This window comes from Ascaphus truei, chromosome 13, assembly GCF_040206685.1.
Source record: "Ascaphus truei isolate aAscTru1 chromosome 13, aAscTru1.hap1, whole genome shotgun sequence".
Lineage (NCBI taxonomy): Eukaryota > Metazoa > Chordata > Amphibia > Anura > Ascaphidae > Ascaphus > Ascaphus truei.
In genome coordinates this window covers 44,445,686-44,471,287 of record NC_134495.1, presented here as the reverse complement: position 1 = coordinate 44,471,287, position 25,602 = coordinate 44,445,686, and the positions used below count along the sequence as shown (strand labels likewise).

The window sequence follows — 25,602 nt, the reverse complement described above, 5'->3', positions numbered from 1 at the left end:
CAACTTTGGAATAGAAAAACTATAAAAGTGTCAAAGAGGTGATCACTATATAGAGATGTAGCCAGGTCCCCCCCCTGGTCCTCGTTGGTTCCCCTTACCTCTGGGGAGTGCTGCGGAGATGTGCCAGTTGGGAGCATTGCGGTGGGGGCTGCTGGTGATAGATGGGGCGAGCGACTCGCCGGTGTCCCACGGCGGATGGAGACAGGGCGCCGCCATCTTGAATTACCACGCATGCGCAGAAGAGCCCCGGTGGCCATTAGGAAACTCGTGCATGCGCAGTGAAGCGCGAGCGTCGGCCATTACAAATATAGGGCTCCGCGGGGACTACATGCCCCATAATGCACTGGGGTGGCAATCACATGCAGGCACACAGCCAATAGGGCTGCAGGATTCTCCTACCGGCAAGTTAGATAAATTTGGCACACTTATACCGCGCGTGTCATTCTGGAGCAGGACAGCAAGGCCCAGGGAGAGGTGCTCTGCTGGACTAGGCCAGATTACCCTCTGTAGGTCCCAGATAGGCCCCGATCACCCTCAGCTTGTGGCTGCTATAGGAAAGGCCGATAGTCATGGACGCTTCCCCAGTAGTCGCTGTAGTGAGGGTGCAGCACGCCGGTGACGGACGACACGCGGAGCGCAGGGCCGTGGTCTGGGACCAGACCATCATCAAAATACAGAGACTCTTAAAGGAGGGACGCTCCAGCGGGAGTCCACCCCACGCAGAGGCGGAAAGTGTCGGTGGAACAGACTGATCGCTTGGATATTGTTCAGCGACACCCAGGGCTGGAGCACCCGGGCAGGTATATCTACAAGTGCACCAGCAATCCACACACTTAGGTGGGATTGACAATCAATGGGTTGGACACTGGTGCCCCCGCACCACAAGTACTGTGTGAATACCTCCGGGTGTATATGTACATATATTGTGTTGTTGCAAAGTGTGATCTGTTATTACAAGCACGTGTTAGTAAATACTGTTATATTAAGCCTGGTGTATTTACTCGTTATATTGTCTTGGGAAGGGCTATTCCACTGCGTGCGGATCCTTTCCAGGTGGCGCTGTACAGTATGTAAGAAAATAAGGTCACCCCAGGCTCCCTTCAGCGGAGAATCAGGCCTCCCCTAAGCCATGCAGGTAACGCGTCCCTAGACACGGGGGAAAGGGGCTACAGGGAGTGATTGGGAATATGAATGAGAAACTGCTTATGAATGTGAGTAATATCTGTGATTATTTCCCTCTGACTCTGTCTAGCTCCTCTACAGCTGCACACTGATTGGCTGCTTCCTTCCCGTCACATCTGTCATTCCTCCCTCCTCCTCTACAGCTGCACACTGATTGGCTTCTTCCTCCCGTCACACTCTGTCATTCCTCCCTCCTCCTCTACAGCTGCACACTGATTGGCTTCTTCCTCCCGTCACACTCTGTCATTCCTCCCTCCTCCTCTACAGCTGCACACTGATTGGCTTCTTCCTTTCCCGTCACACTCTGTCATTCCTCCCTCCTCCTCTACAGCTGCACACTGATTGGCTTCTTCCTTTCCCGTCACACTCTGTCATTCCTCCCTCCTCCTCTACAGCTGCACACTGATTGGCTTCTTCCTTCCCGTCACACTCTGTCATTCCTCCCTCCTCCTCTACAGCTGCACACTGATTGGCTTCTTCCTTCCCGTCACACTCTGTCATTCCTCCCTCCTCCTCTACAGCTGCACACTGATTGGCTTCTTCCTCCCGTCACACTCTGTCATTCCTCCCTCCTCCTCTACAGCTGCACACTGATTGGCTTCTTCCTCCCGTCACACTCTGTCATTCCTCCCTCCTCCTCTACAGCTGCACACTGATTGGCTTCTTCCTCCCGTCACACTCTGTCATTCCTCCCTCCTCCTCTACAGCTGCACACTGATTGGCTTCTTCCTCCCGTCACACTCTGTCATTCCTCCCTCCTCCTCTACAGCTGCACACTGATTGGCTTCTTCCTTCCCGTCACACTCTGTCATTCCTCCCTCCTCCTCTACAGCCGAGATTCGCTGCTGCTTGTCCTGTCAGCTCTTCCTTCCTGCAGGGGCTTCTGGGAGCTGTAGTTCTATTCTTCCAATAGTATAATATTTACAGATAAATTAACTACAAGACCCAGAACTCCTTGCACAATGATATAACGTCATCGAGGGATCAACCAATCAGTCTAGAGCTTAGATAACCACACCCCATCCCTCCCACACATGGCTGCAGTAAGGTAATGATCTGATCTTCTCTGTCATCATTCACATTATACACACACACACACACACACACACACACACACACACACACACACACACACACACACACACACACACACACACACACACACACCCTATTGTAATACACAGACACCCTATTGTAATACACAGACACACTGTAACACTGACACACACACACAGCTATTGTAATACACAGACACACTGACACACAGCTATTGTAATACACAGACACTGTAACACTGACACACACAGCTATTGTAATACACAGGCACACTGTAACACTGACACACACAGCTATTGTAATACACACGCACACACACACACACACACACACACACAGACTCACATACAGCAGCTATTGTAATACACAGACACACTGTAACACTGACACACACAGCTATTGTAACACACAGGCACACTGTAACACTGACATACACAGCTATTGTAATACACAGTCACACTGTAACACTGACACACACAGCTATTGTAATACACAGGCACACTGTAACACTGACACACACAGCTATTGTAATACACAGGCACACTGTAACACTGACACACACAGCTATTGTAATACACAGGCACACTGTAACACTGACATACACAGCTATTGTAATACACAGACACTGTAACACTGACACACACAGCTATTGTAATACACAGATACACACTGTAACACTGACACACACAGCTATTGTAATACACAGACACACTGTAACACTGACACACACAGCTATTGCAATACACAGACACACTGTAACACTGACACACACGACTATTGTAATACACAGACACTGTAACACTGACATACAGCAGCTATTGTAATACACAGGCACACTGTAACACTGACACACAGCTATTGTAATACACAAACACACTGTAAAACTGACATACACAGCTATTGTAATACACAGGCATTGTAACACTGACACACAGCAGCTATTGTAATAAACAGACACAGTGTAACACTGACATACAGCAGCTATTGTAATACACAGGCACACTGTAACACTGACACACACAGCTATTGTAATACACAGGCACTGTAACACTGACACACACAGCTATTGTAATACACAGGCACACTGTAACACTGACATACTGTACACAGCTATTGTAATACACAGACACACTGTAACACTGACACACACAGCTATTGTAATACACAGGCACACTGTAACACTGACACACACAGCTATTGTAATACACAGGCACACTGTAACACTGACACACACAGCTATTGTAATACACAGGCACACTGTAACACTGACACACACAGCTATTGTAATACACAGACACACTGTAACACTGACACACACAGCTATTGTAATACACAGGCACACTGTAACACTGACATACAGCAGAACGGTATTGAGTATTTGTTTATGATTATTTAGCTCGGTTAGCATGGTACAGATAAAGGCTTAGTAAGGCTGCGGCCAGTCTGTGAGCGTGCATGCTGGCGCTCGAGCACCGTGACGTCATGCGCTCTGCTTGGCCGTGCGATTCCTGGCCAGCTAGTCACGCGCGTGTGGGGGCGCGGCGGCCATGACGCCACAGAGCTGGTCGACCTCATTGTGTTAACTGCTCATGTGATGCTTCGGCTAGCCGCAAAATCAAATTTGACGGTCTCGGCAAGCAGCAAGCTCACGGGCACGCATGATGGTTAGGGAAGCAGGATCCTTATTGTGTTTTAATTTGAAATGTCTAGACACATTGTGTGCATTGTTGCCATTTATCACATTCCGTCTATGCTCGAGAAACCGAGTACTTGGAGACCGCATGGAACAACCCACATATTGTGGGCCTCACTCGCTTCGCGAGTACGGACACTTATTCTGCCCTACAGACCACCGTAGTAGTGATGCGCTGATTCCCCTCGCCCAATAGGCAAACGGCAGCTTGCGCATGCTCCTGTCAGCACGTCCTGAACAGCAATTCCAGCTCCCTACCTACAGTATACCGAAGCATCGATAAGTGGGGAAAAAGGTAGTGCTTCACTTTAAGTACACATTCGCTTTACATATATGCTCTGGACCCATTGCGTTCGTGAATGCGGGGTATGCTTATATGTTAAACCGGATCTAAAACCTATTATAAGGGAAGATGTTTATGAAGGGAATGATGAAAATGTAGAGACTTTGTGGATAGAAATGAGCAGTGGAGGTAAAAGTATAAAGAAAATGTTTGTACAGATTATTAAGAATTTTAATCAGTGTTGGGACCTGTGAATTATGGTCATGCCTTGGAGGGGCTCACAGGCTTTCAATGTTTTGGCCAAAGTGTTAAACTAAATGACCCTTTTATTCAAGAGATATATAGGTATTTCACTGTGTATTTTTGCCATTGGATGTAGCACTGGGCTCTGGTTGTGTTTGTTTCTAATATAGATATAGGACAAAGTATCTGTTGTCTACCTTTAGCATAGGTTGAACTTGATGGGCGTACGTATCTTTTCAACCTCATCTACTATGTAACTTTGTTATAAACTATGGATTACTGATGGCTCTGTTCTGGACTCTACTCTCTGGAATCTCCTACAGTATGATACCACTATGATAATACGTCATTTTTGATCTACCAAGGCACTACCGGTTTGCTCTGGTGATGAAGTTTTGTGCTCCTGATTTTAAATGTTTTTTCTTTTTTGTGGTTGTTTTTATATTTGGTAGCCCTCGACAACACTACAAGCAAACCTGGTTGATGGTGAGACTCCATACAGAGGCGACACAGTTTATCTGAGTGCGGCTAGCACCGCAAGCCGGGGGATGCCCCGGCATGCTAGCCGCACTCCCTCAGCGTGATGCGCGGGCACGCGTCATCGGGTGCCTGCGCCCCCTGCACGCGCGTCCAGGGCTCCCTGAGGGAGCCCTGGTGTCCCGCGATGTGGGGGACGGCGGCAGGGGGTTCCGGGGGACCCGTGGACCCGGCGAGCGGAGGGAGAAAGCCCCGATCGGAGGGCGCTCCTCCGCGGCTTCGGCGCGCGCCCGGCACCCTCCGGCGCTCGCCAGGTTACTGCTGCGGCTGAGAACGGGCAAATGCTCGAATAAACTCGGCCGCAGCAGTATCTATGATATTTGTTCTACAATATACAATTTCAGTCTGCACACATGATTATAACACTGTTGCTATCAGCAACCACCATTGGCTGCCATGGATACCGCCGACTACATGGCATAATATGGACCAAGACATGTGTGTTAACTGGTAGTTTGGGCTATTATACTGAGCACACTATGGCCACCCTGCTGTTTCAGCTCTACACTAACATTGGTGGTTCGTGGGTAAACACAACATTGGCTTGATGGCCCCGTTTGGCTCAGCACGGCTGTGCATTGACGTCTGCGCAAGCGCTGGATGCGTCTAGCCATTGCGTAACCTTTAAGATATGGTCATGCTCAGACATTTAGATTGGAGGGGACGTCCGCACATGCGCGGGTTGTTGTCTTGGACATGGCAATACTACGCTGTCAGACGCATGTGCAGTGGACAGGTCATATCCCGTTCATTTTTAGTAGCATGCGCAGTCGATCAGTCCCCTCAATGTACCTTACCTACAGTGCGCATTCGTGACTATGCAGATGTGAACAGCGCTCTGCGCAGGGCAGTTCCCCTACTGATATTGGGCAGTTGTGGCCACCATAGCCTAGGTAATTGGCTTTGTTTTTTTGGTGCGAAAATAGGCTTCAGGGCATCGCTATATATACTAGCAGTTTGTTATACTGCTTGTGGAGCTTGATAAAGGACCAGGAGGTCCGAAACGTTGCACTTATTCACTTATTCACTTGTTCCTGTTCTTTGATGCAATAAGTAGTGTCTACGTTTTCCAGTGAGTGCTGCAGTTCTGTGTACAGTTGTGTGAAAAAGAAAGTACACCCTTTTTGAATTCTATGGTTTTACATATCAGGACATAATAACAATCATCTGTTCCTTAGCAGGTCTTAAAGCTGCAGTTCAAGCAATATCCTGCATGTGTGTTTTTTTTAATAAATCAGTTCTGTAGTAAGAAAAAATACTTTTAACATTTTCTGTTTTAAAAAAAACAACTTTGAAAGACCATTTTTCTTGTATTCTATTTTAACAAGCATGCTTGTTCCTATAGCAACGATTTACATTCCCCATATTTAAAGATGTTGCCAAACTTTGCCGATCAATAGACGGAGAACGAATTGACCGGCAGCGGTGCAGTTTTTTAGGTAAGTAGAGATTGCCCACATGAAACTATTGAAGTTTAAAAAAAAAATTAAAAAAAAAAAAACGGGATCCTGAACTGCAGCTCTAAAATTGGGTAAATACAACCTCAGATGAACAACAACACATGACATATTACAACGTGTCATGATTTATTTAACAAAAATAAAGCCAAAATGGAGAAGCCATGTGTGAAAAACTAAGTATACCTTATGATTCAATAGTTTGTAGAACCACCTCTAGCAGCAATAACTTGAAGTAATCGTTTTCTGTATGACTTTATCAGTCTCTCACATCGTTGTGGATGAATTTTGGCCCACTCTTCTTTACAACGTTGCTTCAGTTCATTGAGGTTTGTGGGCATTTGTTTATGCACAGCTCTCTTAAGGTCCAGCCACAGCATTCAATCAGGTTGAGGTCTGGACTTTGACTGGGCTATTGCAACACCTTGATTCTTTTCTTTTTCAGCCACTCTGTTGTAGATATGCTTGGGATCATTGTCCTGTTGCATGACCCAATTTTGGCAAGTTTTAGCTGTCGGACAGATGGCCTCACATTTCACTCTAGAATACTTTGGTTTACAGCGGAGTTCATGGTCAACTCAATAACTGCAAGGTTCCCAGGTCCTGTGGCTGCAAAACACACCCAATCATCACCCCTCCACCACCGTGCTTGACAGTTGGGGTGTTTGTGCTGATATTCTGTGTTTGGTTTTCGCCATATGTGGCACGGTGCATTATGGCCAAACATCTTCACTTTGGTCTCGTCTGTCCAAAGGACATTGTTCCAGAAGTCTTGTGGTTTGTTCAGATGCAACTTTGCAAACTTAAGCCGTGCTGCCATGTTCTTTTTAGAGAGAAGAGGTTTTCTCCTGGCAACCCTTCCAAACAAACCATACGTGTTCAGTCTTTTTCTAATTGTACTGTCACGAACTTTAACATTTAACATGCTAACTGAGGCCTGTAGAGTCTGAGATGTAACTCTTGGGTTTTTTGCAATTTCACTGAGCATTGCACGGTCTGACCTAGGGATGAATTTGCTGGGACGTCCACTCCTGGGAAGATTGGCAATTGTCTTGAATGTTTTCCACTTTTGAATAATATTTCTCACTGTAGAATGATGGACTTTAAATTGTTTGTAAACGGCCTTATAACCCTTTCCAGATTGATGGGCAGCAACAATTGCTTCTCTAAGATCATTGCTGATGTCTTTCCTCCTTTGCATTGATTTAACACACACCTGAATGCTCCAGATCAGCAAACTGCTAAAACTTCGGTTTTGATAGAGGTGGTCACACTTGCTGATGATCAATTAATCAAGGGCATTTAATTAGCAGCATCTATCTGCTACTTAGCATCTTCATTCCTATGGAAGCAGTAAGGGTGTACTTAGTTTTTCACACATGGCTTCTCCATTTTGGCTTTATTTTTGTTAAATCATGACACAGTGTAATATGTCATGTGTTGTTGTTCATCTGTGGTGGTTTTTACCTATTTTTTAGACCTGAAAGGAACAAATGATTGTTATGTCCTGATATGTAAAACCATAGATTTCAAAGAGGGTGTACTTTCTTTTTTACACGTGTGTGTGTGTGTGTGTATCTATATATACATATATACAGTATGTGTATGTATATATAATTATATATATATATATATATATATATATATATATATATATATATATATATATATATATATATATATATATATATATATATATATATATATATATATATATATATATATAATATATATTCATGTAGAGGTATCAGTACCGTGTTAGCCGAGCTTCAATAATCAAAAAATAAATAGATGATACCGTTCTGTGGCTAACGAAATGCTATTAGCCACAGAACGGTATCATCTATTTATTTTTTGATTTTATATATATATATATATATATATATATCATGGAAATATTACTGTATGCTCATTATGCCTTTCACTATTATTACCCAGCACACAGCATTTCCACTGCAGCAAGGGATTCTGGGAAATTACATGCAAATGAGCACATAGTGCCACCTTTTGCGTCAAAACCATTAACATTATATACATACATACATACATACTGTATTGGCCCGAATATAGTACGGCCTTCCACATAACACGACCCTAAAGTTTTGAAGGTGTTCTACATGAAAAATAAAAGGTGTTGGGCTGCGCATATACTACGAGTACAGTTATGGGAAGGTCATTTTTAGGAAGAAAGCATAGCACTATATTTGGGCCAATACGGGTGGGGGGTGGGGGGGAAATTAGTTGATGCGCAAGTTACAGATTGCAATTGTATATGAATATAGGTGTCTAAATATGCTGCCACAATGTAATAGGTTTACACATGAACCCAAAAATGCATATAGATAAATAGACACAGGGCGCAATTTTAGACTAAGATTTGTACAAATATGCAGTCCTGATGGTGATTCTGAAATAATTGAAAGAAGCCAATATAGGGAAGTACTGTAAGATATATTGTATCGGGCAATATAGAAATACACACACCCAAACAATGTATACACCAACACTCTTACAAAGGTATCACTACATTTTCATTTAGCAACTGGCAGTACTACTACTGTTTATGTGTTTGCAGTCAAACATTCTTGCTAGAATAAAGGGATTTATTATAACAGATTTTTTTCAATTAAATTATATATCTAGAACGTTTTCCCAATGTTTGAGGTTTAGAAATATAAAGGTTATGTGTCCCTGTCACTGAAGGGTGACAGACAGAAGGACTCCTAGTCCCTCACATATGTCCCTCGCACTGTAGGGTCACACAGACAAAGGAACCACAGTCCCTCACATCTGTCCTTCCGACTGCAGGGTGACACTGACACAAGGGACACTCATTTCATTGTATCCTTTTCTGTCACTGCAGGGTCACATATACATCCCTATCTCTCTCCCCCCAGGAGATATGTAGGAGGATATTACGGTGAAGGAAGTACAATATATATATCACTAACTACAGAGGTCACCATGCAGTGAAACACTTCCAGAAGAACCAGAGCCCATTCTTGGTGCATCTGACTAACTCAATGATGATTAACAATGACATGAAGCAGATGACTGAGAGGATCTTGAATCACACCCTGGAGATTATCTACCTGCTGACTGGAGAGGTGAGGGCTGCTGGACAAAGTCATAATGACATCACTCTTATCTCCCTCACTACAACAGGGACCTGCAGAGCGTTAATATGGGAGGTACTTGAGAAGCAATATCCAGGGACACGTAATTAGAGAAAGCAAGAACCCAAGGGCAGACAAGATGTTTGGTCATATGAAGATCCCAGGACCACATAAGAACACTATTGGGCAGCAGGAGAGCACAGAGACAGATAGGGTCAGAGAAGGATGTAGTTTGGCAAAGGGGGTTGACCCCGTTATGGAATGCACTTGGATTCAGGAAGAGACATGTTTGGGCAGAGGGAGATCCTGGGCCCACTATATATATATATATATATATATATATCCCATGCATTACCCGGAGGAAGGTCCCGTTTGTGGGTCCGAAACGTTGGTGATTTGTGTCTTATTTTTCTAATAATATATATTCATGTAGAGGTATCAGTACCGTGTTAGCCGAGCTTCAATAATCAAAAAATAAATAGATGATACCGTTCTGTGGCTAACGAAATGCTATTAGCCACAGAACGGTATCATCTATTTATTTTTTGATTTTATATATATATATATATATATATATATCATGGAAATATTACTGTATGCTCATTATGCCTTTCACTATTATTACCCAGCACACAGCATTTCCACTGCAGCAAGGGATTCTGGGAAATTACATGCAAATGAGCACATAGTGCCACCTTTTGCGTCAAAACCATTAACATTATATACATACATACATACATACTGTATTGGCCCGAATATAGTACGGCCTTCCACATAACACGACCCTAAAGTTTTGAAGGTGTTCTACATGAAAAATAAAAGGTGTTGGGCTGCGCATATACTACGAGTACAGTTATGGGAAGGTCATTTTTAGGAAGAAAGCATAGCACTATATTTGGGCCAATACGGGTGGGGGGTGGGGGGGAAATTAGTTGATGCGCAAGTTACAGATTGCAATTGTATATGAATATAGGTGTCTAAATATGCTGCCACAATGTAATAGGTTTACACATGAACCCAAAAATGCATATAGATAAATAGACACAGGGCGCAATTTTAGACTAAGATTTGTACAAATATGCAGTCCTGATGGTGATTCTGAAATAATTGAAAGAAGCCAATATAGGGAAGTACTGTAAGATATATTGTATCGGGCAATATAGAAATACACACACCCAAACAATGTATACACCAACACTCTTACAAAGGTATCACTACATTTTCATTTAGCAACTGGCAGTACTACTACTGTTTATGTGTTTGCAGTCAAACATTCTTGCTAGAATAAAGGGATTTATTATAACAGATTTTTTTCAATTAAATTATATATCTAGAACGTTTTCCCAATGTTTGAGGTTTAGAAATATAAAGGTTATGTGTCCCTGTCACTGAAGGGTGACAGACAGAAGGACTCCTAGTCCCTCACATATGTCCCTCGCACTGTAGGGTCACACAGACAAAGGAACCACAGTCCCTCACATCTGTCCTTCCGACTGCAGGGTGACACTGACACAAGGGACACTCATTTCATTGTATCCTTTTCTGTCACTGCAGGGTCACATATACATCCCTATCTCTCTCCCCCCAGGAGATATGTAGGAGGATATTACGGTGAAGGAAGTACAATATATATATCACTAACTACAGAGGTCACCATGCAGTGAAACACTTCCAGAAGAACCAGAGCCCATTCTTGGTGCATCTGACTAACTCAATGATGATTAACAATGACATGAAGCAGATGACTGAGAGGATCTTGAATCACACCCTGGAGATTATCTACCTGCTGACTGGAGAGGTGAGGGCTGCTGGACAAAGTCATAATGACATCACTCTTATCTCCCTCACTACAACAGGGACCTGCAGAGCGTTAATATGGGAGGTACTTGAGAAGCAATATCCAGGGACACGTAATTAGAGAAAGCAAGAACCCAAGGGCAGACAAGATGTTTGGTCATATGAAGATCCCAGGACCACATAAGAACACTATTGGGCAGCAGGAGAGCACAGAGACAGATAGGGTCAGAGAAGGATGTAGTTTGGCAAAGGGGGTTGACCCCGTTATGGAATGCACTTGGATTCAGGAAGAGACATGTTTGGGCAGAGGGAGATCCTGGGCCCACTATATATATATATATATATATATATCCCATGCATTACCCGGAGGAAGGTCCCGTTTGTGGGTCCGAAACGTTGGTGATTTGTGTCTTATTTTTCTACAATATATTTTCTACAATTCAAACCTGAGTGCTGTCTGCTGATTCCCGTGCGAACTGTATCATGTGTGTGTGTGTGTACTGTGTATATATATGTATATATATATATATATATATATATATATATATATATATATATATATATATATATATATATATATATATATATATATATATATATATATATATATATATATATTTGTTTCTTGCTCTGCACAGTGATATTTATTACTGTCTCTCACATTATGTAGGATTATATTGTTGTGAAGAAGCACGGTGAGCATGTCACAGACAGCAGCAGTCCCTGTGTGCCAGAAATGTTCTGCAGGACCCAGAGACCCATCATGGAGAATCCAACTAACTCCCTGATACATGAGAGAAACAATGACAAGAAGCTGCTGTCTGAGATGATCCTGGAACACACCAACATCATCATTCACCTGCTGACTGGAGAGGTGAGGGCCGCTGGGCAGCGTTAGATATTACCTCCTTTCTGTCTTCATTCAGCCTTTTCTTTAGCAAACTTTGTTCTATGTATCTGTATTCTCCTCTCTGCCTTGCTCACCTGGCTTTCCATAGGGAAAAGATTCTTACAGGACCAATTATTATATCTGGATACTGAGTGGGGGATTCTCTGTGTTTCAGGTACCTATAAAGTGTGATGATGTTGCTGTGTATTTCTCCATGGAGGAGTGGGAGTATTTAGAAGGACACAAGGAGCGTTACAAGGACGTGATGATGGAGAATCACCAGAACCTCAGCTCACTGGGTAAGAGGAGGTTTTCTGTTATTCTAATATAGATGTCAGTCATGTTTGGATCCAGCAAACAGGAGCTCAAGTTACACTTTGTGTTTTTGTTGTGAGCTTTATGTCAGGAACAAGAAACAAGTTACAGAGCCAGAAACAGAGGTTCATCTTTGTCACTCAGGACGGGATATTTTAGAACAGAAGTTCTCAACCTTTTTTCTCTCGTGGCCCCATATTTATAATGCTCTGTTATTGAAGCCATTACTATAGTGCGAACAGGACAGACGGGACAGGCCGCCACATACATACTTACATACATACATACATACATACATACATACATACATACATACATACATACATACTGTCATATTCTCTAGTCTGCTGTTACCATGCTTGGCCACCGGGACTGCTACCACTCTCAATGTCTTGTTCTAGCCTGCAGTACCTATACTTGTCCACCGGGAGTGCTGCTGCTAAACTAAGGAACATTCCAGAACCTGATACCTGACACCTCTGCACCTGTGCTCCACCTCCCAGCCTGCCTTTATAAACCTCCCTTTCCTGTTCCTCCTTGCCTGTTTATACTGGTTCCTTAGCTTCTGCAAGGTTCCTGTGTTTACTGCCGTGCTAGCTATTGCTATCATCCTGTTCCAGTTTCCTTGTTGCCGACCTCTGCTTGTTTCCTGACTTCGCTACCTGCCGCCTGCCTCGGACCCCTGCTTGTTTCCTGACTTCGCTGCCTGCTGCCTGCCTCTGATCTCTGCTTGTGACCCCTACTTCGCTCCCTGCTGTTCCTGCCACTGGGATCCACTTCAGCCGAAGTCCAATCCTTGACACACACATACATACATACATATACATACGACAGACACAGAGGATTGCCGACAGGGGGGTACAGCCAGGACTGCCCCCGGGCCCGGCCTCCCTGCAGCAACCCTATAGTTTACTCTCTGCAGGCAATAAGGGCCCTCGTGTATTCTGTTTGCTGCCCCCGTGTGTATGTACGTAGGGGGGATTATTGTGTGTGTATTTGGGGATGGGGGCTTATTTTGTGTGTGTGTGTGTATTTCTGGAGGGTGGCTTGTTGTATGTGTGTGTATTTGGAGAGGGGGGCTTTTTGTGTGTGGGTCTGTTTTGGGGGTGAGCTTATTGTGTGTGTGTTTGAGTTTGGGGAGTGGGGGTTATTTTGTTTGTGTGTATTTGGGGTTGGCTATGTGTGTGTGTTTGGTTGGGGGGCTTATTGTGTGTGTGTGTGTGTGTGTGTGTGTGTGTTTGGGATGGGGGAGTTATTGTGTTTGTGTGTATTTGGGGAGGTGGGGTTATTTCTGTGTGTATGTGTGTGTATTTGGGGAGGCGGGCTTATAGTGTGGGTATTTGGTTAGGGGGGTTTAGTGTGTGTGTGTGTGTGTGTGTGTGTGTGTGTGTGTGTGTATGTGTATGTATTTGAGGTGTGGGACTTATTGTGTGTTTGTATTGGGGAGGTGGGCTTATTGGGTTTGACTGTATTTTGGAAGGGGGATTATTGTGAGTGTGTGTATTTTAGCAGGGGGGCTTATTGCGTGTATGTGGGTGTATTTGTGGAGGGGGCTTATTGTGTGTATGTGTGAGTGTATTTGGGGAAGGTGAATGTGTGTGTGTGTCTGTATTTGGGATGGGGTCGTTTAATGTGTGTGCGTATGTGTATTTGCGGAGGGTGGCTGTGTATGTGTCTATTTGGGGAGGGGACTTAGTGTGTGTGTGTGTGTGTGTGTGTGTGTATTTGGGGAGGGCAGCTGTGTGTGTGTATTTGGAATGGGTGGTTCAATATGTGTGTGTGTGTGTGTGTGTGTGTGTATTTGCGGGGGGGGGCTTATTGTGTGTGTAAGAGGGCTTATTGTGTGTGTATATATTTAGGGATGGGGATTATTGTATTTGTGTGTATATATTTGGGAGGGGCTAATTGTGTGTGTTTTTGGGAACGGGAGCTTATTGTGTGTTTGTACTGTATTTGGGGAGTGGAGCTTAGTGTGTGTGTGTGTGTGTGTGTGTGTGTATTTGGGGAGGGGGGGTTATTGTGTTTGTGTATATTTGGGGAGGGGGGGTTATTGTGTTTGTGTATATTTGGGGAGGGGGGTTTGTGTGAGTGTGTGTATTTGAGGAGGGGGCTTGTAACAGGGACTTATCACTGTTGGAGAGAAACTGCGTCTAAATCTAGCAGTGTGCTGGTTAATTGCTCACAGGCAATCAACCAGACTCCACCTGGATGATTAGGACTTTTAGAACAAGCCTGGTCTGAGAAACAGGAAGGAGATTCCTTAGCTCACCAAGGAGCTGACATAAGGAAATGGAGGGCTGTGTTCTGAGCGCAAAACAAAAGGGGACCAGACCTCTGTGCCTGGACCCTCAAGCAAACACCAACCCGGACACCACTGACCTGCAGGGCCACCTGCGTGAAGGTACCGCTGAGACTTTGGGGCGATAAGTGAGTAAGGGGCTTTTCCCCCCCCACCCCCCAGCTTTGCAGAGAGGGACTGGGGAAGTAAATTAGCCCTTACACAGGGCTGACACAAACGTGTTTGTTGTTTTATGTATATTTATGTTTGCTGTATTGTTTAAAGGAACAGGCAATAAAGACCCCCGATGAAGTTCCTGAAGCGAATGAAACACGTGTCGGGTGATGATGACATCACTGCCATCTGTTCTGTAGCGTGACTGCAACAAAGGTTGCAAGTCAGTTTGCCACACAATACTCTGTATCTTCTAGCTAGCTAACAAAGATGTGGACCATCAAGGAATCCACTAGCAGCTAAGATTTTGTTCACATACGCACCCTAGATGACAATATCAGGGGGGGTGTTAGATAAGGATTAAAGGGGAGCAGCTGTGAGTAACACTCTAAGAGCGGATAAGGTACATTGAACTTTACCTATCCGTGAAGCCACAGATCCCCCAACTCCCTCCATGCATAGCAGATATATATATACAGTATATTTTCTTAAAGACATTAAATGGTAATCATATCACAGACTGTGACCAATAGGGAAAACAGGATATCATTGAAGTTATGTCAGTATAATATATATCCAATGATTTAGTCTCAAAACACCCACCACCACCACCACCACCACCACGACGCATAGAAACCTACTGACATTACAGTGTTCATAGCCGCACGGCTATTCGCACTCAGTAGCAAATAAAATGAAAAAAAAAAAAAAAAAACACAGAACACTCTCCTATTGACATTCTATACCCGCTGCATCTGTAATCAGCGCGGCTTTAGGCTGAGTCCCCAGTCAGCCCTGTGACACGCGCCCGGCGGGGGGGTGGCGCATGCACAGCGCTAGTCTGCGATCTGCGGTCTGAGGCGAGAGAGAAAGTTTGTGACGGGAGGGGGTGTGGCGTAGGTTTGCGGGGGCGTGGCCATGATGTCCCGCGGCTGGTTTGCCCTTATTGGCTGAACCGCCGGCGGGGGCGTGGCCACACCTCCGTCACAAATGCCAATCTCAAAATCTCAAAGCCTGAGAGGGAGCGTGGCGTGCTGGCACACGAGCGCTGCGCCCTGCTCGGCCGTGCAATTTGTGGCTAGGTGCACGCTCATCTGGGGGCGCGGCCACAACGGCACTGAGCTGGTTCGCCCTAATTAGGTGAACCGCTTACGTGACGCGCATGGAGGCGGCAAATTCAATTTTGCTTGCTCTGCAAGCGTCTCAAGCCCCGATGCTCACCCTGGCCAGAAACATAAGGCCTCGGCCAGGGTTCCTGCTAGCGTGCGGAGGCCTGGCCTTAGACAGTGCGCCATCCGGGGGTGCGTCGGCGGGCGTGCCAGTGACGAACCGCTCACGTGACCGGACCTGCGCGCCAGCAAGCGGGGAAATGTAACGTTTCCCTAAGACCTACGCTTCTGCAAGCGCGCAGAAGCGTAGGCGAGCCCCTACTAAAGCCGCTCTCATTGCGGCTGTAGGGGCTCAGTGCCGAGCGGAAGCGCGCCTCCGCCCGCAAGCACTAAACATGTTGTTTCACGTGGGACCTGCATCGCGAGACAGGTGCTTCATGGCCGGTGTCAACTGCCCAGCCACCCGTCCCCCCGCATGACAGGGCTGTCCCGTCACCCCCCGCAGCCGCTAGACAACCCACGCAGCCGGGTTTTCCATACGGAAACCCCCGTACTGCCGCCCCCCCCCCCACCCGCAGCATTTTTCCCCCACCACCAGTACCGCCACCACCACCCACAAGCACCCTCACGCCGCACCCCCCCCCCCCCCCGCTGGTAAGTCTGATTTTTGGGGGTGTTTAAAATAAATATTAAAAAAATAACCCACGGGGGTTTCCCGCGGCTGCTTGGGTTGTCTAGCGGCTGCGGGGCGTTGACGGGACAGCCCTGTCATGCGGGGGGAGGGGTGGCGGTGCAAGGGGGGGGGGGTGTGGCGGTGCAGCGGGGGGCCCGGTGGCTGGTCACAGCAGTTGCCGCCAGCCTCGCTGCAAGCATCACGCCACTGCTCACGCGCGCACCGGTGTGCTGCGGGAGTGGGGCTGATGCTGGCCCGATGGGGGGCGGGGGGTCAGAGCAGTTGACACCGGCCATGAAGCACCTGTCTCGCAATGCAGGTCCCACGCGAAACGGGGCTCCCTCTGACGCCGGCGTGCCGGAAGCTTAACCCAGACTACTTCCGGCGCTACCACAGGTAGACAACGCGATTTTTTTTTGCAGTGATTTCTTATTTTTTTTAATTAACAGGCGCCCGGCCGTGCGTGACCTACGGGGCCAGGGACGCCAGTACCCTTTCTCCCCCGCTGTTGGCGGTCCTGATTAAGATCAATGGTGTACAGCACATATATCGTAACCCAGTTTATAATTGGTATACATCATTATGCATAAGGCCGCGTCCATGTTTAGTGCTTGCGGACGGAGGCGCGCTTCTGCTCGGCACTGAGCCCCTACAGCCGCAATGAGAGCGGCTTTAATAGGGGCTCGCCTACGCTTCTGCGCGCTTGTGGAAGCGTAGGTCTTAGGGAAATTTTACATTTCCCCGCTTGCTGGTGCGCAGGTCCGGTCACGTGAGCGGTACACCTAATGAGGGCGAACCAGCTCAGTGCCGTTGTGGCCGCGCCCCCAGATGAGCGTGCACCTAGCCACAAATTGCACGGCCGAGCACGGCGCAGCGCTCGTGTGCCAGCACGCCACGCTCCCTCTCAGGCTTTGAGAGTTTGAGATTGGCATTTGTGACGGAGGCGTGGCCACGCCCCCGCCGGCGGTTCAGCCAATGAGGGCGAACCAGCCGCGGGATGTCATGGTCACGCCCCCGCAAACCTACCGCCACACCCCCTCCCGTCACAAACTTTCTCTCTCCCCTCAGACCGCAGATCGCGGACTAGCGCTGTGCATGCGCCGCCCCCCCGCCGGGCGCGTGTCACAGTGCTGACTGGGGACTCAGCCTAAAGCCGCGCTGATTACAGATGCAGCGGGTATAGAATGTCAATAGGGGAGTGTTCTGTCTTATTTTTTTTTTCCATTTTATTTCCTACTGAGTGCGAATAGCCGTGCGGCTATGAACACTGTAATGTCAGTAGGTTTCTATGCCTTTATTCACTACAAAAACATCAGAAAGTCTTATAGCTCAGTGGTTATGCTCCAGCATTAGCATAGTGGACCAGGGTTCGATTCCTGGCTGGGGTGTTTATTTTTTTCCATTTTATTTGCTACTGAGTGCGAATAGCCGTGCGGCTATTTGCACTCAACTTAACTGAGTGCGAATAGCCGAGCTGTTATGAATACTGTAATGTCAGTAGGTTTCTATGCCTTTATTCACTAGAAAGCATCATAAAGTCTTATAGCTCAGTGGTTATACTCCAGGCCAGGGTTTCCCAAACTTTTTTTTCCGTGACCCGGTTATTTTTGAACTTCTCCTTCGTGACCCACTAAAAATGTTATCGCCTATACTGGTCTATAGGGCCTGCACAGACACACACACAGCCACTGATACACACACACAGCCACTGATACACACACACAGCCACTGATACACACACACAGCCACTGATACACACACACAGCCACTGATACACACACACAGCCACTGATACACACACACAGCCACTGATACACACACACAGCCACTGATACACACGCAGCCACTGACACACACACTGATACATACACACAGCCTCTGATACACACACACGCAGCCACTGACACACACGCAGCCACACAGAGACACTGCTACACACACACACACTGATACACACACACTCGCTCTCCCCTATACGCACACAGACACAAAAAGTGAATTGCAGGCAACGACGGATGTATGTGACTGGAGAGGGGGCCAGGGGCACTTTAGAGGTGGGGCCAGGGGCACTTTAGAGGGGGGGCCAGGGGTGGGAGGGAGGGGGGACAGGGGTGGGAGGGAGGGGGCCCAGGAGCACTTGGGTGGGAGGGAGGGAGGGGGCCAGGGGCACTTGGGTGGGAGGGAGGGGGCCAGGGGCACTTGGGTGGGAGGGAGGGAGGGGGCCAGGGGCACTTGGGTGGGAGGGAGGGGGCCAGGGGCACTTGGGTGGGAGGGAGGGGGCCAGGGGTGGTAGGGGGCCAGGGGTGGGAGGGTGGGAGGGAGGGGGCCAGGGGCACTTGGGTGGGAGGGAGCCAGGGGCACTTTGCCAGGGGCACTTGGGTGGGAGGGAGGGGGCCGGGGGCACTTGGGTGGGAGGGAGGGAGGGGGCCATGGGCACTTGGGTGGGAGGGAGGGGGCCATGGGCACTTGGGTGGGAGGGAGGGAGGGGGCCAAGGGCACTTGGGTTAGGGGGCCATGGGCACTTGGGTGGGAGGGAGGGAGGGGGCCATGGGCACTTGGGTGGGAGGGAGGGGGCCATGGGCACTTGGGTGGGAGGGAGGGGGCACTTGCCCAGGAGCACTTGGGTGAGTGAGTGGGGGCCTAGGGGCACTTTTGGGGGCCCAGGGGCACTTGGGTGGGTGGGAGGGGGCCCAGGGGCACTTGGGTGGGAGGGGGGGGCACTTGGGTGGGAGGCAGTGACTGGGTGGGGTGACTTACCTTGCCGCCGGACGCTTTCCCCTGCTGCCCCCGATATCCCCTGCTTCCCGGGACGGGAGGTGGGCTTGGGGGCACGGGAGGTGGGCTCGGGAGGGGGTGCCACGGGAGGTGAGCTCGGGAAGCTGGCCGCGGGGGGAAGCGGGCCGCAGTTGGAGCTGGTACTTCCTCCTGCGTCCCACGTTGGGAGCGGGGGGGAGGAAGGGAGCGGGCCCTGCCCAAGCGCGCGGGACCGCGGGGGGAATCGCCGCCATTTTTTAAAAATTGAGCAGGGGGGGGGGGCGGGAGACACCGCACGGCCAGCCTCGCTGCGACCCGGCAATTTTGGTGCCGTGGCCCGGTGCCGGGTCGTAACCCACCATTTGGGAAACGCTGCTCCAGGCCATTTGCATAGTGGACCAGGGTTTGATTCCTGGCTGGGATGTTTATTTTTTTCCATTTTATTTTCTACTGAGTGCGGCTATTTGCACTCAACTGTGAATATCCACCACACACACAGACACACACACAGACACACACACAGACACACACACAGACACACACACAGACACACACACACACACAGACACACACACAGACAGACACACACACAGACACACACACAGACACACACACAGACACACACAGACACACACACAGACACACACACAGACACACACACAGACACACACACAGACACACACACAGACACACACACAGACACACACACAGACACACACACAGACACACACACAGACACACACACAGACACACACACAGACACACACACAGACACACACACACAGACACACACACACAGACACACACACACACACACACAGACACACACACACACACACACAGACACACACACACACACACACAGACACACACACACACAGACACACACACACACAGACACACACACACACACACAGACACACACACACACACACACACACACACACACACACACACACACACACACACAACAAAACATCACAGCTTGCACTCAATGTACTGGTTCATATAGACAGGTGCTAGTTTCAAATAATATAAAAACAACATTACCATTCTCTCGTCCGGTAAAGAAAGACTGCACTCGGCTCAGTAATCATGAAAATCTGTATTGGGCATCTGAATAGAAAAGATAAGTCACCCAATCCGACGTTTCGGTCCTGGAATAGCACCCCCTTGAGAAAGGTCCTAATCCAGGACCGAAACGTCGGATTGGGTGATTTATCTTTTCTATTCAGATGCCCAATACAGATTTTCATGATTACTGAACCGAGTGCCCGGAGCGAGTGGATTTAACCTCCGGGCGAGTAAATATTGGCCCAAGCAGCACACGTGTTTGTTTGTTTTTAAATTTTCCCTGCTCGCTCCAAAAACAAAACAAAAAAAAAAATCCCCCTTCCTGATTGGGCAGACACGTGTTGGCGCGCTGTCATGCTCTATGTGAGCTGAGCAGTCAAGCCTGCCCTTCCTTCTCTGCACAGAAGTAAGTACTGATGTCCTCTCATGCATCCCCCCCTTGTGTAGTGTGTGTGTGTGTGTGTGTGTGTGTGTTTCTGCAGCTGCTGCCTGCCCCAGAGTTCGGGGAGCGCGAGCAATGTGTGCAGTGAGTTCCGGGCGGGAGGGCAGTGTGCTACCACCCTGGCCAGTGCCACAGAACGGGGAGGCAAAGAGAAGTGGAATGCAATTGCAAACATAAAGTAAGTGTTTTAACCACACACATATACAAAAAGGGACGTTTTATTCAACCCATTTAATACCACTGGCAAAGGCTTTGGCAACATCTGGTGGTTTTGTGGGAGCTTAATGCAAAGTTGGGGTGTTGGTGGGATCTCTAATCAGAGCATAGTATTTTTACATAACCCAAAACATGTTGCATCTTGATGCATAATTAAAATGGCATGAAAGTTTATTTTTTCTTCTCTATTCTAAAAAAGGCTTTTGCAACATAGCGGTACAGGGAACTTTTAATGTGAAGTGGGATGTGTGGCTGGTGTTTGTTATTTGTACAGTATATGTGCTTGAGATCTCACTGGCACGTGTGTCATGCTGCTGACCACAAAGCTATTGCAACAGGTCCGTGCTCCTTTCATTACTGGTCATAGGGATATGAGGCTAGAAATGTATCCAGCAGACTCCACCCCACAGCTTGTTGCATGAAATGGTTACTTTGCATTGTAACCCCCTTCCCAGTGAAACTTCAACATCAGGTTGTTTTTTATTTTTTTATTTAAATTACTGTTTTTTCCATAACTAATATCTCACCTTTTTTGGGTATCCTGGTTAGGTAATGTGATTAATATTACACATTTTGGCACAGAAGTGGTTAAACTGAGCTGTCCTCCAATTCTGCATGTTATCAGAGGCAAATGCAACATGTGCTTGTCTCCTGTGAAACTTGTCTCTCGGCTGCTGGTGAATTCATGCAGCAGGCTTGTGTCTTTCAAAGGAAACAAAGCAAATGCATTGCCAAAGGGGCGCGGGGGTCTTTATATATCGGCATGCTTTTCTGCAGAGCCAGCTATCACGGAGGGGTTAACTGACAATTCTCAGCTGGACTTCTTTCCTGGGGTTTTCAAAGGCTATTGAAACGTGTGCTGTTCCCCTGGAATACTAATGCCAAGTGGAGTATGTGAAACCGTGCTTCAAATGAAGGGGTGGGGGGTGGTGTTTTATCACACCGATCTCACTGTTTCATACTGCAGCATATCGTGACCCTTGGAGTGTTCACCTGCATGTTACCAAATCCTACTGCAATGTATCCACTTGAACTTGAGTTGAATCAAGGCTGGGATACTGCATTTTAGTCCAATGTATTTGTTCTTATGCCTAGCAGATAAGGAAGCTTGCACGATCTCTGAATGGAGGTGTTTTATGCTCTAGGTCTAGGAAATATTGGAGATGGCAACAGGATGTTGCAAGAAAGAAAATTATTTTTAGCTTATCTGTAATTATACATTATCAATGCTAATGCGATGAAGATGGGGGAGTGTACCTGAGACAGGTACAAAAGGTCCCTTATATTGGCGCACAGCAGACCCTTATGATATACTATGGTCAGGGGTGAATGAATATGTACAAAGCACAAAAATAAAAAAAGTTTATTAAATATTTTTACAATGTTGTGTGGTGTAATTCACTTAGATAAAAATAGACTGGATAAGTCTATACTACTACTGGGTATCCCTAGTCAGTGCCAGTGTGGGATAGTGATCTCATGCCAAATGGCAGTGTGTGTAGCAAGTCTAGGTTGTATGGTAGCTGCCTGCACTGATGTAATGCGCTGATATGGAAAGGCTAAAATCCAAAGCTAAACAGCACCAAGGTAACTACCTATGCCTGGGCTGAGCATATAGTTCTCAGCCGTGCTGTCTCGTGTGGTGAGAGAATCCTACTGCGCGTGTGTCACGTGGATGTTGTCGGAAAAATCGTGAGGGCAGATGAGATTCATGCGTATGTGAGGCAAGGTAGGTAAATTACAATTGCTATACCCTGCTTTGAGTATAGGTATCTCTAGGGTTCATAAGAGATGTGCAGCTGTATGGTCAATGCTGTATACCTCCAGGACTGAAGGACAGATAGCCTAGCACTGTTGTGCTTATAGGTAAGAGACTCTCTTACTGCGCATGTGTTGCAATGTTCCGGTGCAGCTAAGGTAATGCCTTGCGCTGATAGGGCAGGGTAGGTGGAGTAAACCTATATGGATTACCTATTGCCCTAGGATATTTCAAGAAGGGGCACAAGGCTAGTGCTACTATGTTTGCAGATGCCTAGTCAGAGTGATAAGTGTCAGAGTAGCTACTGTATACTCAAAGCAGGGTATAGCAATTGTAATTTACCTACCTTGCCTCACATACGCATGAATCTCATCTGCCCTCACGATTTTTCCGACAACATCCACGTGACACACGCGCAGTAGGATTCTCTCACCACACGAGACAGCACGGCTGGGAACTATATGCTCAGCCCAGGCATAGGTAGTTACCTTGGTGCTGTTTAGCTTTGGATTTTAGCCTTTCCATATCAGCGCATTACATCAGTGCAGGCAGCTACCATACAACCTAGACTTGCTACACACACTATCAAGATTTGGCTGAGTATCAGTAAACATTTGCATGCAGTGATCTCTCACACTCTGTTTCAAACACCTCCTATTTTGAGCCATTTGGCATGAGATCACTATCCCACACTGGCACTGACTAGGGATACCCAGTAGTAGTATAGACTTATCCAGTCTATTTTTATCTAAGTGAATTACACCACACAACATTGTAAAAATATTTAATAAACTTTTTTTATTTTTGTGCTTTGTACATATTCATTCACCCCTGACCATAGTATATCATAAGGGTCTGCTGTGCGCCAATATAAGGGACCTTTTGTACCTGTCTCAGGTACACTCCCCCATCTTCATCACGACACTCCCTTGGCAGCACGCTACTCCATCTAGGGGTTTGAGCGAGGTCTCTCTCCATAGTACTAATGCGATGAAACATATCTCACCATCTAATGAGACTTTAATTTCATATTGAATCAAGCATACAGTATAGTGTGCTGAAACCAGACAATGAATTGTCCATAAAGGTGCCTCAGAGTCAATGTAGTACTCACTGCAGTAAGTATGTAGAGATTAGCCTGTGTACTGAAAAAAGCAACTGACCCACCTAAGGGCACCAGATGTTGCAAGCACTCACGGTTGGGGGGAAAGTGATGTCCTCCTCCGGTAAGCGGTATCAGAAGTGTTGCACCGCCAACCCTCTTGTGACTAAATATCACCTGGGGTGGTCTCGCGACCGGCGGTGTTATCCTCTTTGGCGGGTATCCGTGGACCGATGAGCTCCGCGTCTCAGCTGAGCTCCTGGTCTCTGTAGTAAGGCGCTGTCTCTGCTACCGCGCGTGACAGGAAGATCACGTGACCGGCAGGGCCCCCCCTCTCCTGTGCGTGTGCAGCGAGTACTCGGCGTGCGATCCAGCAGGTAACAGCATATGAAACCTTCCAGCTCCGCTGGTGCTCCGCTTTTCTTCCCGCCGTTGCTGGAAGGTTTCACAAGCACATAGTGTGGCTGGAGTGAGTTATTATTATTATTTTTTAAATTTACCTAACAGATTTGACGATAACAAAGCCAGGTGCAGGGGAGATGAGCGAGAAAGAGACATAGCGTTTGTGTAGTTCAGGCCATATCTGGGCACTGAATGAGGTTAGCATGGATAGCAAAGCTTCATTTCTACATGTTTTTCATAATGCAACATCTGCCACATTTTAAAGGAAAGCCATTTTCCAATGTGGACTACACAAAAATGCCACTTTTTAAAACCAACCGATGCAAATAGAATTGCCTTCTATATATATGGAACGGGAAAGGTGGAGTGTGAGGGGGAAGCTGATGATGTCACACATAGGGAGGGGGCTGGAGGTACTGTCGCGCATGGGGGGAGGGGCTGGAGGTACTGTTGCGCACGGGGGGGAGGGGCTGGAGGTACTGGCGCGCACGGGGGGGAGGGGGCTGTAGGTACTGGCGCGCACGGGGTGGGGAGGCTGGAGGTACTGTTGCGCATGGGGGGAGGGGCTGGAGGTACTGGCGCGCACGGGGGGGGGGCTGTAGGTACTGGCGCGCACGGGGGGAGGGGGCTGTAGGTACTGGCGCGCACGGGGGGGAGGGGGCTGTAGGTACTGGCGTGCACGGGGTGGGGAGGCTGGAGGGCAGAGTCTTGGTACTTTTTTACATTCACTTGTACACTTCTTCATCCATCCCCGGTTGCTGGGCTGGCCCGCCTGGGGCGGGTGTTGAGTGCAGGGGAAGGTGGCCTGCTCGGATCGGTGCCTCATACTCCACAGTGTGTGTGTGTGTGGGAGAGAGAATGTGTGTGTGTGTGTGTGTGTGTGTGTGTGTGTGTGTGGGGGGGGGGGGGGGGAGAGAGAGAGAGAGAGACACAAGTACCCACCCAGTCAGTCACCCACCCTCTCTGTGTGTGTGTGTGTCACCCACCCTCTCTCCCCTCTCTATCTCTCTGTCTGTCTCTCTCTATCTCTCTCTATCTCTCTCTCTCCCTC

The 25,602-nt window shown here is 47.6% G+C and overlaps 1 protein-coding gene across 5 annotated transcripts in view; it reads left to right on the top strand.

Annotated features, from left to right (window-relative positions):
• The first annotated feature begins 2,002 nt into the window (after positions 1-2,002).
• The window catches only part of LOC142465295 (gastrula zinc finger protein XlCGF66.1-like), a 53,887-nt gene continuing 30,287 nt past the window's right edge, over positions 2,003-25,602 (top strand). The window contains exons 1-5 of one of the 5 annotated variants that reach the window (XM_075569327.1): positions 2,003-2,230; positions 9,349-9,558; positions 11,122-11,365; positions 12,035-12,238; positions 12,429-12,552. In XM_075569327.1, the coding sequence (XP_075425442.1) occupies positions 11,282-11,365; positions 12,035-12,238; positions 12,429-12,552 (412 nt within the window). In that variant the 5' untranslated portion in view covers positions 2,003-2,230; positions 9,349-9,558; positions 11,122-11,281. Of the gene's footprint in view, positions 2,231-6,337; positions 6,434-9,314; positions 9,559-11,121; positions 11,366-12,034; positions 12,239-12,428; positions 12,553-25,602 lie in introns of those variants that run through there. The other 4 variants (XM_075569329.1, XM_075569326.1, XM_075569328.1 and 1 more) reach the window with 4 other exon arrangements.